General features: G+C 43.0%; 1 protein-coding gene across 4 annotated transcripts in view; it reads left to right on the top strand.

Moving 5' to 3' along the window:
- Nucleotides 1–16,452, top strand: part of rab11fip5a (RAB11 family interacting protein 5a (class I)) — a 29,883-nt gene extending 13,431 nt beyond the window's left edge. The window contains exons 2-6 of one of the 4 annotated variants that reach the window (XM_004554802.4): nucleotides 1,885–2,396; nucleotides 2,859–3,444; nucleotides 8,604–10,550; nucleotides 11,941–12,085; nucleotides 13,498–16,452. In XM_004554802.4, the coding sequence (XP_004554859.2) occupies nucleotides 1,885–2,396; nucleotides 2,859–3,444; nucleotides 8,604–10,550; nucleotides 11,941–12,085; nucleotides 13,498–13,755 (3,448 nt within the window). In that variant the 3' untranslated portion in view covers nucleotides 13,756–16,452. Of the gene's footprint in view, nucleotides 1–1,884; nucleotides 2,397–2,858; nucleotides 3,445–8,114; nucleotides 10,551–11,940; nucleotides 12,086–13,497 lie in introns of all 4 variants that reach the window. The other 3 variants (XM_004554800.4, XM_004554799.4, XM_004554803.4) reach the window with 3 other exon arrangements.
- Nucleotides 16,453–16,566: the final 114 nt, after the last annotated feature.

Here is a 16,566-nt window from a genome sequence, read left to right as displayed (position 1 = left end):
GAGTAAGACAACATGCATGAAGAGGATGATGTGGACAAAATACTCATTTGCCTAATAATTCTGCACTCCCTGCACATGATGTTAGCATGACAACATGCTAAACCTGTGCCACAATGTTGCAACAATGCAGCAACACCCGTGTTAATTTTCAACTTCAGTGTTTCTGCAGAGTCACAGTGGAGGTTTAGAGAAAAAAGGAAGGGATCCCGTGGGGGAGAAATAAAAAGCTTTCTGGTTTCTAAGAAGGCGAATGTGTAAGGTTCCTTTCTCATACACGAGTGGGGTAGTCCCCGTTTTCTTTCATGTTGGAGCTTTCATGTTTTGCCTTTGATTCTTAAACCTCTGTTCTTGTAACTTTCCTCAGTTGCACGTTTGAGTTTCCAGTGCACGACATTTAGATTTTCTTGTTTACTCAACAGAACATTTGTAGTTGATCATGAAGCAATTTCGACAACCTTATTAACATCCTGTTTTGTCATTTGTGCAATAAGAAGTTTCACAACCACTTAATGCAATCAGAAAATTACATGTAAGCACACTTGATTTAGTTAATGATCGTTATTTAACGTCTCAGATAAACTGTATTGAAGAATTCATTGCAGGAAATATTTCGTCTAAAAAGACTCAAATTTATATACTATATCACAACACCAGCTTAAGTTGTCTGAATATTTCAAAAGATATAAAAATAGTTGTTTACTTGACAAAGAAAGTATTTTTGTCTCTCCAAATGGAGCTTGAATATAGTGTGGATACCCTGCTTTATATCTATGGATGTCTGTACTCTTTCTCAGAACAATGGTGAATGTTCACTTTGGTTACGTATTTGCCCCTCAGCTTCGTAATGCACATATGAATAAAGAGACGATGCGGTGGAGGTGTGAGGTTTATAATAATGTGGCCACCCAGTAGCACAGGAAGTGAAAAATCTATAAGCAGATACCCGTTTGAGGCCTGTTTGTTTGTCTTCCTGACAGAGCTGACAACTTCCCGTTGGCAGCATATTTATGCTAACTGGGGAATTTTTCTCACTCATTTAATTTTTTTTAAACCAGTCACTACAGATCAGATGAGACTTTCCTATGAGTCACAGTGCAGTGAACTTGGTGGCACCGTTCCACACACTTTTAAGGCCTTCATATTCATGTGGGGCGCTGAGTGTTACATCAGAAGTGAGCATTGTTTTACTTCATTGTTCTTGCTCACCGGCCCTGACAACAAAAACAAGGGGCCTCCCGCAGGGTATTGTGGTATGTCAGGACGCACAGCTGTTTGGTATTAGTAGGTCGCAGACACTCACACACCCTGTTACCCTGTGCGAGGACAGATTAGCCCCATTCATGATCACAATACAGTCATTCACACTGCTTCATGGCTGCACGCAGCGGCGAACTAATTGTTAATGTGATTCGTCACAAAAGCACTTTGAGTTGTTGTTACTATAGTAAGAAGAGTAATCAACACCAGAACATTTCAGCTCTGTGTTTGGATTTTTATTGACAGCGAAAAAAGATGCACCTGTGCATTTTTCAATATGATGCATAATATATTTTCTCAGGAGGTTGTTCTGGATTTGGTCAGCTGTCAGATCCGTGACGAGCACCTGGAACCACAGGTGCACAAAATAGTTCCTCGCACTCTGCAGCTCTTTTCCGGGCACGCACAGAAGCCCAGTTTTAAGTATCAAATAACATGAAGCTATAAAAAATAAGCCTTTGCTGATAGTCAGAACACACATACTTTAAGATGATATGAACTAGTGAAAAGCAGCACATTTGAATATGCTATAATACAGCTTCTTTTCACTTCTTTTCACACGCCTTTTCACTGGAGAGTGATAGTGTTTGTGTGTTAATCATGCAAATGGATTCTTTTCTGTTGCAGGTGGTACAGGCTCAACTCGAAGACTGGGAAGAAGGAGAAGGAACGGGGAGACATTCAAGTCACCATCCAGTTCACCCGCGACAACCTGACAGCTAGCATGTACGACCTTGTCATCAAAGATAAAAGCGCCTCCACCTTCGGCAAGCTGAAGGAGCGCATGAAAGGCAAGAGGAGATCCAGCGACGAGGACTCCTCTTCGGCCGTCCTGCCGAGTGGGTATGGCTCTTTGTACCGCATGCGCCAAAGACTTCCTAGCGACGGAGGCGGAGAGGAGGATTATGAGGACGACGAAGGGGGCGAGGTCCGGAGGAGCAAGATGAGAACTTTCTTTTTGAGGGGAAAGTTGCGAAAATCGTCCGACACTCGGTCCAGCACGTCCCTGGGCTCGGAGAGCAGCGAGTCATCATCACGGGGTGGGAGCCTCAGTCCCACGGCCGGTATCAGCGTGGTGGTGTCCGATCTCTCTAACTCGCCCAGTAACAGCAGCAACCTGACAGCAGATAACAGCCCAGGTGAGCTTGTTGTCACTTTAGTATCAAAGTGAAATATTCTTCTTGTATGATAATGTCTAGAACATGGATTTGTTAGCTGTTGTGTTTCAACCAAAGGAACAGAAATATTTGTTAGCAAGAGTTTTCGAGGTTATTCTGTAAATGTCACAGACTTTAAGTTAAAGTTATACATGTGGAAGTTCTATTTCTTGATAGTTGTGCTCCCTGAAATCTCATCTACACTGAGAGCAGGGTTTAAAAAGCTGCACTACGAAGCACAGTTTCTAGAAAAGATTCTGCAATCGTGGGTAAATTTTCATTGACACCTTTGTCTGCCAGAAACACTGATCAGCTCTGTTTTGAAAGACATTGTCAGGAAAATGTCAAGAAGGCTTTACCAGCTGAAGTTTAATCGAGTAAAGTCATATGTTTTCCTCTGTTCTCAATTTTCTTCCATTCCCTCCTCCTCGCCACGATTTGCAGAGCACACAGCAAACACGTCGCCCAAGTCTTCGTCTCTCAAATGCGAGTTTGGTGATGAGGCCGGTGAGATCACCATTGCAGTGCCTCAGCCCACTGTTTGCATCAACGGAAGCCATTCTTACAACGTGCAGCCCCAGGCCCCAGGCTCAGGAAAACCTGCAGGTTCTTTAGGCCTGGGACTGTTGCAGAAGTCTATGCCTCTCTCCGTGTCTCTACAGAACCTCAGTCAGCAGGCCTCCATAGATCTCCCTAAAGGTGGTGTGGGAGATGGGCGCCGCTGGTCCTTTGACAAGCCCGGCGAGGAGGAAAAAGCAGCCATAGCTGCGGCTCTGGAGAAAAGCGGCCCGATGCTGGGTGAAAACGAGGAGCGCCTGGGACAGGCTGCTCCGACAGAAGCCACGTCATGGTCCTTTGCTTCCACAGTGGAGGCGGGGGACCTCCAGGGGAAAAAGCAGAGGAGGAACTTTTTCTCTCATGCGGGGAAGGGACAGAGTCAGCCCAAGGATGAGTGCGAGCGGGCCCATGCTGCAACTGACGAGAAACAAAGGGGATGGTTTGGATCAAAGGACTCGCAGAGCAAACCCAGGTGAGATACACACTGATCACAGAGAAGACGTCCGACCAGTTTAAACCTTTGGTGCAAATATTATTTGAATGAAGGTCAAAAGCAACCAAAAACAAAGTGCCTGCTGAGAGTTTGTACCTGCACATTTAGACTTCCAGTATCATTACTCACAGAGTGAGGTGCATAATTGCATGTGACCCGTATACGTTTTATCTTACTTTAGCAATCATAAGGGCATCAAAGAATGTTTTTGATGTGTAAGATGATATTTTGGCAGCAGAGCAGAATGCAAATGCGTGTTCGAGTAACAGAAAGTGTTATAGCGGTGTTACCCTAGTATTACTAGATAAAATCTTTAAATGTGCATTTTATTTCAAGATCAATGATCTTGAAATGAATTTCTAAATGAATCTCTGCACAAAATTTTCTCTAGCCTCTCTAGTGCAGGTTGCCAGGTACAGGCCACTGCCACCAGACATGGCAACCAAGCTACGACAGAGGCTAGCAGGTTTTGACAAACAGTTTTGAGTAGCAGTGAAACAGACTTCCTTCCTGGCTCTAAATTAGCACTCAATTTCCTGTGGAGCACCTCATTTGGCGTGACATTGCACGATATCTGTTGTCTACCACTATTTGCTTAAACCGATGACGCTCACAGTGCAGCAAAAGCGTTACTTAAACCCATTCTCAGGAGGGTTAAATGACGGCGTAGATGTTTACTTCCTGTGCACCAGCATCACAGCTAGAAATTGCTTCCAGCTTTGCACATATCCCTCCTGGTTTCAGTCTCTGGTTACAGCAGGTATCTGCAGTGCAGATGGAGGAGGAGAGCTGCTCTTGTGAAATTAGCTCTGTCAACTTTCAACCTTGTGCACGCTGTAATATGCTTCAGTAATAATGTTCATTTCATTGGAAAGATGATGATGTGAGCTGGGAAAAAGAAATCATTCTTCTATTACAGGTTGTGTGTGTGTGTTTATGGGCAGGGAGAAAGTGGGGGAAGAAAACCTCGTCTTATTTTATATCCACTTCTAACACAAGTGCATACAGTGGGGCAAAAAAGTATTTAGTCAGCCACCGATTGTGCAAGTTCCCCCACCTAAAATGATGACAGAGGTCAGTAATTTGCACCAGAGGTACACTTCAACTGTGAGAGACAGAATGTGGAAAAAAAAAATCCATGAATCCACATGGTAGGATTTGTAAAGAATTTATTCGTAAATCAGGGTGGAAAATGAAGTATTTGGTCAATAACAAAAATACAACTCAATACTTTGTAACATAACCTTTGTTGGCAATAACAGAGGTCAAACGTTTACTATAGGTCTTTACCAGGTTTGCACACACAGTAGCTGGTATTTTGGCCCATTCCTCCATGCAGATCTTCTCGAGAGCAGTGATGTTTTGGGGCTGTCGCCGAGCAACATGGACTTTCAACTCCCGCCACAGATTTTCTATGGGGTTGAGGTCTGGAGACTGGCTAGGCCACTCCAGGACTTTCAAATGCTTCTTACGGATCCACTCCTTTGTTGCCCGGGCGGTGTGTTTTGGATCATTGTCATGTTGGAAGACCCAGCCTCGTTTCATCTTCAAAGTTCTCACTGATGGAAGGAGGTTTTGGCTCAAAATCTCACGATACATGGCCCCATTCATTCTGTCCTTAACACGGATCAGTCGTCCTGTCCCCTTGGCAGAAAAACAGCCCCATAGCATGATGTTTCCACCCCCATGCTTCACAGTAGGTATGGTGTTCTTGGGATGCAACTCAGTATTCTTCGTCCTCCAAACACGACGAGTTGAGTTTATACCAAAAAGTTCTACTTTGGTTTCATCTGACCACATGACATTCTCCCAATCCTCTGCTGTATCATCCATGTGCTCTCTGGCAAACTTCAGACGGGCCTGGACATGCACTGGCTTCAGCAGCGGAACACGTCTGGCACTGCGGGATTTGATTCCCTGCCGTTGTAGTGTGTTACTGATGGTGACCTTTGTTACTTTGGTCCCAGCTCTCTGCAGGTCATTCACCAGGTCCCCCCGTGTGGTTCTGGGATCTTTGCTCACCGTTCTCATGATCATTTTGACCCCACGGGATGAGATCTTGCGTGGAGCCCCAGATCGAGGGAGATTATCAGTGGTCTTGTATGTCTTCCATTTTCTGATGATTGCTCCCACAGTTGATTTTTTCACACCAAGCTGCTTGCCTATTGTAGATTCACTCTTCCCAGTCTGGTGCAGGTCTACAATACTTTTCCTGGTGTCCTTCGAAAGCTCTTTGGTCTTGGCCATGGCGGAGTTTGGAGTCTGACTGTTTGAGGCTGTGGACAGGTGTCTTTTATACAGATGATGAGTTCAAACAGGTGCCATTCATACAGGTAACGAGTGGGGGACAGAAAAGCTTCTTACAGAAGACGTTACAGGTCTGTGAGAGCCAGAGATTTTCCTTGTTTGAGGTGACCAAATACTTATTTTCCACCCTAATTTACGAATAAATTCTTTACAAATCCTACCATGTGGATTCATGGATTTTTTTTTTTTTCACATTCTGTCTCTCACAGTTGAAGTGTACCTCTGGTGCAAATTACTGACCTCTGTCATCATTTTAAGTGGGGGAACTTGCACAATCGGTGGCTGACTAAATACTTTTTTGCCCCACTGTATTTAAGTGGGTAATTTATTTTGGGGGTGTCACAGGCCTTACTGCACTTTCTGCACTGCTGTCGGTGGTAAATAGTAGTAAATACATTATTAATCTTTCATTCAGGTCTCCCAAAACTCATGATTTAAATTTTTTAAATCAATTTACTTAACCAAGGTGGGGGGGAAAAAAATAAGTCGATGTCGTAATATTTTCATACACAGAGTGTAAACAAAATATTGGCCAGATAAGCACCTGCTCGTAGAAGTAAGGGGTCAGCTATTCTGGACCATAGTACACACAGGGCCTTTCTGCTGCCTCTGTAACTATACATTTTCTCAGCCTACGCACCCACATGCTTTTAGATACTGGAGTTGAGAAAGGTGCCAAGTTGGTGCAGTTAGCGCTAAGCAATGACTACGCCTAGCTGCGTCAACGTTTCTCGCAAATTATTACATGAAGGGCCAATGAAAACAGAGAAGAGACGGCCATTAATGTTTTAGATGCAAAGTGTTTTGGATGGAAGACGTGAAGACACGTGCATGCATATGACTGATGTCAACAATTAAAAAGTAATATCTGTTTTTTAATTCAGCTTTTTCAATTAAAGTCTTCAATGAAGTGTACCTGGAACTGAAGGTCTTACTTACCGTATTTTTCGGACCATAAGGCACACCGGATTATAAGGCGCATTAAACGCCTTATAATGTTTGCTATGTAACTTTGCACTGTCCACTGCTGTAACAAAACAAATCCCACGTGTGGGACTAATAAAGGTTATCTTATCTTACATTAATGACTAACCTCGTATTGTGGATAGATTATCTCAGTCGTTCTCCTGACTGAAGTTTGGTCCGTTTACACCGTCTTTCCATGCGATTGCATTTGTCAAAAACACACTAACTTTTATCGAGTGGAAAAAGGTTAGCATTCATCCTCCAGTGTTTATGTTATGCTAAAATACCTGTGTCGCTAGCGATCACGTAGCACAGCATTATATACCAGCTAGCCCAACTTCAGTAACCCTACAAACGTCACTGCTGTTTAGTTTTCTATCTTTATTTATGTTGCAAGTGATAGCAGAGCAGAGCAGAGCAGAGTGATAGTTTACATTTTTTTCCAGAAATCTCTCAGTCAGAAAATGGTATATCATGTTTAGGTAAGCAAAAGGAGTGAGCTAACTTCCTGCTAACATTCTGCTAACTTCTAACCCTGTTAAATTTAATAAATCCTGTTTTCATGGATGCCAGGATGTTAAACTTAATTGTTACACCTGGTAAAGCAGCAACGCTGATCATTTTATTAAAGATGAAAGAATTTAGGCAGTTTTTAACTCTCTGTGTGCCTCAGTGTTTGTTTGACTATAGAACCTGAAGTAAACGGATCTTTGGACCCAGATTACTCCGCGAGGCTCCCTGACTATGGTAGCCATAATGCTCCGACAATCCATCAAGCGGTGCGGCTTGGTAGCTTACCATACATAAGGCGCACCGGATTATAAGGCACACTGCCGATTTTTAAGAAAATTAAAGGATTTTAAGTGCACCTTATAGTGCGGAAAATACGGTAACAAACATGCTTTTTTAAAGGTTTTTATAGATTTTTATAGTAGATGATTACAGCAGTTGGACATTCCCAATATGATTCTCTCAATTTCTTAATGCTATCATGCACTGTTAGAGGTTGTGATTACCAACCTCTTTGCAACTCTACTTCTAGAATACTATTTTTAAAGTGAGTCATGGTTTTTTTTTTTTTTTTTTTTCATGTTTTTGTTTTTTGGCATTATGTTTGCTTTGCTGCAGCTTTTTGATGTGTGTTGCTGGCTTCAAATTGTGTGTGCAAACTCTTCCACTTCAGTTTATACATTAATTAGTAGTGGTTTTAAAGAATAAAGGGGACTGCAGCTTCGACTGATTTGATTCATGTGAGCACTCTGTACAAGTATGTTCTTTAAATCGTGATTTGAGACAGAAAAGCCCTCTTCAGCGTGCGGTTATTCTGTGTGAATGATCCAAACTAATCAAGAGGACTGTGTGCCTTCCTTTCACAGCCTGGTGGTCTCACCTAAATTAGAACCCAGCACTGATCCCCACTTACCACCTCTTCCACCTAGTCACCACCCTCTGGGTCCCCTTGTAGAGCATACCTCCATGGTTCCAAACCTGCACCATACTAACCCTTTCTGCCACTCACCGACCTCACCACCCCCTATATCACAATCCAACCCTTTCTTTTCTCTAATCCAGCACAACCCTTTCTATGAAGACATGATAACCACTCAGCAACTTAAACCTACACCGCCTCCTCTGCCCTATCTTTCCAGTTCCCGGCCCCCTATAGCTCAACTCTTTCCACAGCCGAGTAACTCTAACTCTGTCCTCACCCACGGCAACTCAGCTGCCGAGGAATCCATCACTGATGCTGATGCAAGCAGCACAGAGGTCACGAAAGCTGGGATGAGAGGACTTCCTCTAACTCTCGTGGAAGGAAAGAAACCGTTACTCAAGAAGTCATCCAACCCTTTTATGTCTGTTAGCAGTGTGGAACCGGATTCAGAGTGGGACGAATCCTTTGAAGCATTTGCAGCTGGCAGGCTGCAGTCTCCTGAGGATCTCTCCACAGGCTGCAAAACGCAGCAAAAACCACCCAGCGACCATCTGCTGGAACACTGCAATAATAAAGCCGATCGAAACACAAATGTGACTGATGCACTGCATTATCATCAGCTAGCCAGCCAAGTGACCAACACTAACATGCATTACCATAACACTTTCCCACAATTCCTTGAAACAATCCCAGAACACAGAAGTTTTGAGCACAATGATGTAACTTTAAATACTTCCACTAACTCTCTGAAACTGAACACTTGCTCTGAAACTAATCAGGACACCAGCGCTACCAGTGAAATACCCGACACGAACATGAGTCGAGCTCCTTGCCGCACCCCGTCTGTACAACTCAGCAGCAGCTCTCCAGATCCTAGTTCTTCAGGTCTCGGCAGTTCAGCAGAAGAGGATTTTCTGTCATGTGTTTCCTCTTATTCTGATAAAGTCTCTGCATCCTCATTTGAAGACACTGAAAGCAACATCTTTGGGTCAACGGATGTAAAAAATAAAAGGGGCTCAGAATCTGAAGATGACACTACTTACAGGTCAAATGATCTATCTTTAGTTGATGTTGTTCAGCAAACTGTTATTGAGCCTAAGGATAGCGGAAAGGTAGACTTGAGTGGTTCAGCAGGGTCTTTGGCACCACAGCCCACAGTACTTGGGCATCCACATCCATCAATCACAGAGGAGATAGGAACTGATGGTGCAGATGCTGAAACACGTAACAATTCTAATATTGTATACCCTGACTTGTTGCCTGAACTCTCTAAACTACAACTAAAGTCCATCATCTTTTCACAGTCGGACAATGTAGGGCAAGAAAGAAACATAAATGATTTAAAGGTCTCTATAGAGGATTTTTCTAAAGATTTAAATGATGGCTCTAAAGACAATAATATAAAAGTGAGGAATCCTGCAACTCCAGATCAAGAAAGATCCTCCACACTACCATCATTACACATCACAACCTCCTCCCCTGATGTCAAGCAGGCTTCATTGGTTGAACCCTTTGAGAGGGCTCATTTAGCAGGCCAGGATGTTAGCCCCAATTCTCATGTGCCATTTAGCAGCCTTGGTGATTTACTCAACATCAGTCAGATTGCAAACAGTCCTAGCCAAGACTTTGATGACACTCAGTTGCACAGACGGATATCTGATCAGAGCTCCAGCAGCTTTCTCCAAAGTCTGAATGTCAGTATTGACTCACAGGATTACCAAACCTGCGTGTCTCACTCTTCCTCCAAAAGTTCCAGCGTCTCTGAGCCAAATGAGACGATGCAGCTGAAGGATGTTAAAACAACTGCAGATGCTGCGTTGGGCTTAATGGATTCTACAAATGCATCCAAGTTATCTAATGGGGAAATCGGGGAAACTGACAAATCTGAAGCATCTCCCCAAGCTGCTCAGGACAAGACGACGACTCTTGAGCCAACCTTCCCAATAGGAGACTTGCAATCATTCCCTGCAGCACAGCCGGACTCTTTTATGAGCTGTAATCTGAAGAGTGCTGGTGAGGTCTCGGATGCTACGTCCTCGATATGCGCTCCTACACAGAATGTTACACTACACCGCTCCCAGTCTGAGGGCACACTGGCAACTCCCTTCGACGAGCTCCTCCTACCCTCTTTTGGTAGTGATCCTGGCGGGGTACAGGGTTCCACCTCGTCTCAGCCAGGCCCCGACCTTCCCTCTCTGATTTCCTTTGCTCCTTCTCTTGCTCCTGAAAGTATTTGCTCCCCTGTAGCGCTTCCTGCCTTCTCTCCCTTTGCCAACGCTTCAGCGAGGTTACCGCCCAGCTCAACGCAAGCCACAGCACCAATGCCACTGCAACAGGAGGCAGAGCAGCAGCAGCAGCAGGCAGCCAGTCAGCAGAACAGGTGAGGTTGCACATGCTCAGTGCTTGGTGACGAGGTGAAGAGGAAGGACTACTTGCAGAAATTTCTATCCTGTCATCTCTTTGGTCTCCTTCTGGCGCTCTGCTTCCGCCTGCTTTTCTTCTGCGCCAACTGCACATCCTGTCTCATCCCTGTGGTGTGATCTTCCCTTTTTGCTTCACTTTGTTAAAACACACACACAACAACATTGGTGTTAACAAAACTCTTCTGTAGGTGTCTTTCATGTGTCCTGGCTGTGGTAACGGGAGGGGGAAAAAAGCCTCAGGCCAATTAGCAGTTATTATTTTGCCCCATTTCCTACCACACACCTCCAACTCCCTTTCGAATACACACACTCACACGCACAACGCACACAAACACTCACATACCTCCCCTTTCCCCACAGGGCCAGCTAGAGTTCTCACACAGCCATCCTCATTTGCCAAAATCTCAAGCAAAAAACAGGCTTTTTTTTGCAAGACACAAAAGGTGTTGTTTTGTCACTGGTAGCATTTCCTTTCCACCTCCGGGTAATAACATATTTAATACAATTCTACATGATTGATTGCACCAGTGCATGCAATTAAGTCTCTCGGTTTTTAAGGTCTTTTCAATTTTCACCATTACTTCTTTTAATAAGACATCTTACACCTGTCTAACCTCCTCTGGTCTTAATCACTTAAAGCAAGGAGTCCTTAAGCACCTGATGTCACCCTGGAGGTCCACAGGCCAATCTGTTGCGTTTAAATAACAGCTTAACCTGCAATACCTGGAATAAAGAAAGATTTGTTGCTGATTGAGAGCATGAAAGTTCAGCAAGTCGACTCAGATTTCCTATGAATGCAGGTCAACTGTAGAGTTTCAGAAGATCCTTTAAGCTGACTCAAATAGAGGGCTAGTTTTTGGCTGTTTGTTGCCCTGCATGCAAATCAGTGTAACAAAGCAGCAAGACGGTTTTCTTGTCTCTGTTCGTTACAGTAGTAAAATGCACTATTGTCAGCCTATAGCTCCTCACAGCCACCATGTGGCTGATGTGAGTCCTTTTTTTTAAGCTACGGACTGATTGGGTTTCTTGCATTAGTTTATTAAGAAGATGTTTGGGGCTGAAGTGCTAGAATCCAGTATTACACTTATATTGTAGAATCCTGGGTTATTATTAATGTAGCTGCGATCATCATTTCACATGCAGAAATAGTCCTGATGTATATTGTTGAAGCATAGTTGGCTTTTTTTTAAAGTTAAATATATCCAAGAGTTGTGGAACTCCAGTATGGCAACCGGGTTTTTCACCTAACCTCAACTGAAAAAAAACTTCATATAAAATATAAGAGTCAGAGTGCGGTGTTGTATCAAGTGTGGTGGTGTGACTGTGTGTATGTCTTGTCACATCCAGCCCCCACCCAGTGAAGCCCCTGCCCACTGCCATGCAGGCTGAGGAGAAGCGGTCAGTGCTGGCCACAGGCCTGGAGAAGCTAAAGTCCACCATCCACCACGGAAGGAGCAGCCAGCTGACGGAGCAGGAGGGCGAAAGGAAGAAGGTACAGTGTTTGAAAAAAATCGAAAAAAATTGAAATAAACTACTAACATAAAATAAAATGGCTTACGTTATAAGAATTGTACTTTGTAGTAACAGAAGATTTTATAAGAGTTCTGAGCTCTCCCAGCGAGACAAACGCATTCAGCTTTAGTGTCCTCTGAAAGTTATTCCATGAACACAGTGCAAAATAAGAGAACCAGGTCCTACTACCTTAAAAACACATAACAGCAAAAAACTCAGTGCCCTAATGAGGAGATATTTAAAGTAGTGAAGATCATAGTAGCTTTTTGTAATGTTAAGTAAATAAAGAGATAAAAAGGGGGGTGCTTATTCAGTACGGATTTGTTAATATAGTTATACCAGTGACGTTGTCTAGACCACAAAATACATGGGAATGTGTACTGGACAATGAATTTGATATGAAATACAAATAACTGTGATACACGAAGTCTAGAACAAATAATAGAATCATAATGAAAACCTTTAAAAACATATTATGTCTGAGTGTTTTCCTGAGTGCTAAATTTAAAAAAGGCCCTATTCTGATAATAGAAAAACCAGTGTGTACACAATATGATGTTAAAGAAAAGTCTATCATCCAGCAAGACACATGTGTATTTGTAGGATTACCCTTTTTACACTAAGTCTTCTCCTAGCGTATGAATACCGAGATTATTTGAGATCTGGGATATTTCATTAGTCTGTCCATCTGTTTTTGTTTTTTTTTTTTTTTTTTTTCCACTAATCCAGTTTAAGGTTGGGAGACGGGGGTAGGGGTGGAGTGTCTATGAAAAGGGCTAACAGACAGAAAAAAGGCTTTCATGCTCCCATTCACATTTACAGGCAGCTTAGAATAACCAGGATGTCTTTGGAGTGTGGGAGGAAGCCCTAGCACTCAGAGAAAAACCTCAAGGAGAACCTGAACACGGAAGCGCCCCAACCAATAAGTGGATTCAAACGCAGGACCTTCTTGCTGTGAGGCAGTATAGTCCTAGCCACTGTCGAGATCTGGGAGTGAACAGCATAGGTTTTGTTTCCTTAGTATTAAGAAGCAACTTCAAACCAGGCAATGATGGCTGCAGCAGTTCAAAAGCAGTCTGGATCTCCTAAATGGCCTGACTTAGAGAAGAGCTAACTGAGTAGGGTATTATATCATCTGTATAAAGGTGCAGTTCAGGAACAGGCATGTCCTTCGCAATATTCTTTATAAAAATAGGGGGGGAAAAAGCAGGGCCTGTAGTTGAACCTTGAGAAACTTGTTTTGAAATCTCCAGGAAGCTTGACTTCCTTTCTACAAGGTAGCTATGTAACGCCTGAATCTCATTCTGTAATGAGTGCAATGAAAAGACACAAGGCTGTACCTGTTAAATTAATATTTCTTTCTTGTCCTTTTTTTTTCCTTTTTGTCTTAAGTCACTGACAGAAGGAGCGGGGTCATACTACCACCTGACCCACAGCGAACTGGTCAACCTGCTGGTGCAACGCGAGGCGGAGCTGGAGAGGCAGAAGGCGGAGTATGAACGTCAGAAACTTTTGCTGGCCAAGCGGGAGACGGAGCTGAAGAAACTGAAGCCGCAGGTCAAAGATTTGGAGGACTACATTGACACACTGCTGGTGCGCATCATGGAGCAGAAGCCCACCCTCCTGCAAGTGCGCTCCAAATTCAAGTGACGAATTCAGGCGGGGGGTAGAGGGTTTGCAGTTCACGTTGCATCTGTTCACTCTAACCTCCACAACAGCTCTTTAGTCTTTTCACTGCTATGCTGTCTTTTTTGATACAAATATTTAGGCACTGAGAGATGTCGAGGCGACGTTTTCCAGCTGGCATGCTTTACTGTACTGAAACCCGTCCTCGGTGAAGGGTTTGGTCTGAGTGGTTTTATGAATGTAGCGCGTCCTCAGGTTGTTTTCAGGTTCACAAAGCCAGATGGTGGGTTTAAAAAACCCAGATGCTTCAATTTTGGGATCTTGATTGTAAAACAATTAATTTTCCTTCTCACCTCACCTGTCACTTCTATCACCTTATCACAAAAGAGAGAAAATTGTAGGGTTTCAGTCCACATGACGTTTATCCGACTATATCCTCACTCGAGATGAAACGACACCAACACTTCCTCGTGAGTGTTGCAGCTTTGTAGCTTGAGCAGAGCAACCTGAAGAGACATACTGGTGGTTTTGCATATTTAGTCCATCAGTTGTTGGCCTTTTTTCAGCATGCAGTCAAGTAGTAGATTGATTCCCCTCTTTCAAGGCAGACATTGTTTCAGCTATTTTTGGCATGAAAATCAAAGCCTCTCAAGACACGATCGATCAGGGTGAGCATTTTGTTGTCTTGTTACATGTCATAGTAGCTCAGAAAATGTCGCCATTTTATGGAGTGCAATGAGATGTTGCTAGCTCAATTGCCAGTTCAAAAGCCAAAAATGACATAAAGAGACTAAAAATCCTGACATTTGAAGGAAAACCACATTGAGTATTTGCAGCAGTATCTCCTGTTGTGTGTTGAGCAGTTCACTGGGCAATCCCCTAACCTAGTTTCTCCTGCATTGTCTGGAGTTCATGTGTAAAACTTGTGAAAGTTTATGTTGGATTTGGCTTTTTTGGGCCCTGTGTATAGAGTCAGAATGAAGCGCCAACAGCAGCCGCTGCAGTACGCAATGGAAACACCGCTAACAAATAACAAAGGCACCATAACATTTCCTCCAACAGAGGGAAAGTTTCAAGTCTCTGCAAGTTGAGACCTGATTGAAATGATCTCAAAAGTCTGGCTATCTGGAAGGAAGGACGAAATCTTCAAATAGAAATCATGCAAAGTGAACTAAAAAGGCAAATTCATGATAAAAATGTGCAAAACCACTGATATGTTTCTTTTGGTATGGCTTTCTGCAACGTTTGAGTCGTGCCACTATTTCCAGAGTGTGTGTCTGTGCGTGTTTGGTTTTGGATTAAGACTCTACTAATGTTCCCTGATAAGTACCGAGTGCTCTGACTCGTGTTTGAAACTACAAACCAAATGAGCAGATTTCAGCCTTTGTCACGTGGACATTACTGGGAACTGATTGTAGCCTTTGAATGTTCAAAAGTGTTCTTAGCCAGCAAGTGAATGGTGTTTTCTTCTTTTTCTTTCACCCATTTATTTGCTTGTTCCGTCCTCTTTTTTTTTTTCCCTCTTTTCTTCTTTCTGTTCTTTGGGCATGTTATGCTCAGCCACATAAGCTAACTGATTCTAGCATGGGTCACGGTGTTATCAGGTGAAGACAGTATCACTCAGTATCCAGTCAGTATCAGGATCAGCCATCCCAGCTATTTGATCTCATGCTTCTGCCTTCCCACGTGTGCGTTCTCGACACCACGTTAAGAAGAAGATGCCTGCGACATGCTGGTACTTGACTTCCCTCCCTCAGTGTCTTGGGTGTCACATATGCTTCTGCTCAAGCACACATATCGCTACAGCTTTCAGGTGTTACAAAGGGATATATACCGCGTTCTACAGCATATATGCCGTATTGAAATGCCAAATGCTGCCTTATTTTTGTTTTTTGGTGTTCATTGAGAATCGAGCACTTCGTTTGAACTTGTCGGGGCCCGAGGCAGGTTTTGAGAAAGAAAAGCCATCTGTTCACTGATATTTTTCTGTTCTCTCAGTTTTTTCTAATGCTTTGTTTTGATATTGTTTAGGTCACTGCTGCACAAAAGTACAATGTATGCATAACAATAGAAAATGAGTAGAAACAGTGATTTCCTGTGAAATGCCAAAAATAAAGTGTGTACATATTTATTTAAAAAGAAGCCTTGAAACTTAATCTATGGAGCAGAGTGATACACCATAAAGTATTCTGATAGGATGCCACTTTTAACAGCATTTGTGGATGTTCTTGCACTACTTAACTGTCAGAATAAAACTGTACCTGTCTGTCTGGTATCGGTATAGTTAGATCTTCTTTACACCGTACTGCACTTTCTAATCGCTCCGTGATTTAAGCACTCGGCCTACTTTTAACGTCACGACAGATAACTAGCCAGTGAGCTCAAAGCATACACGAGCATACACAAGCATCCGGACCTATCCCGTCGTCTCAGTCCTGCTGTGCGATTGCAAAATCGAGTTGCATAGATGACTGTAGAGACTGCACATTACGTGTGACTCGGCACATCCTCTTTCACGTCTTCCATTTTACAGAGGTTTTGTTTTGTTTTTTGGTTTTTTTTGCATTTCAGTTTAAACTGATTGTATTTTTCTCCTCAACTGTGTAGCTGGTGGAATGTGCTTGAGGTAGTATGTAAGATTGGAAAGTTTACAATCCGTGATGCAATTCTGTTTCACAAATTTTGTATATTTAATAAAGAATATTTTGTGTTTCTTGCTCACCGTATGTTTTCTGGTAATTATTTCTTTCCATATTTCCACTGATTGTTTAAAAAAACTCAGAATCTTTCACTCTGGGTTTTTTCTTACAATTTTGCATCCAATTCCAAGCTGCT

Source organism: Maylandia zebra, linkage group LG19 (genome assembly GCF_041146795.1).
Source record: "Maylandia zebra isolate NMK-2024a linkage group LG19, Mzebra_GT3a, whole genome shotgun sequence".
Taxonomy (NCBI): domain Eukaryota; kingdom Metazoa; phylum Chordata; class Actinopteri; order Cichliformes; family Cichlidae; genus Maylandia; species Maylandia zebra.
The sequence above is the reverse complement of the archived record's forward strand: the minus strand, read 5'-3'. Positions and strand labels throughout refer to the sequence as shown.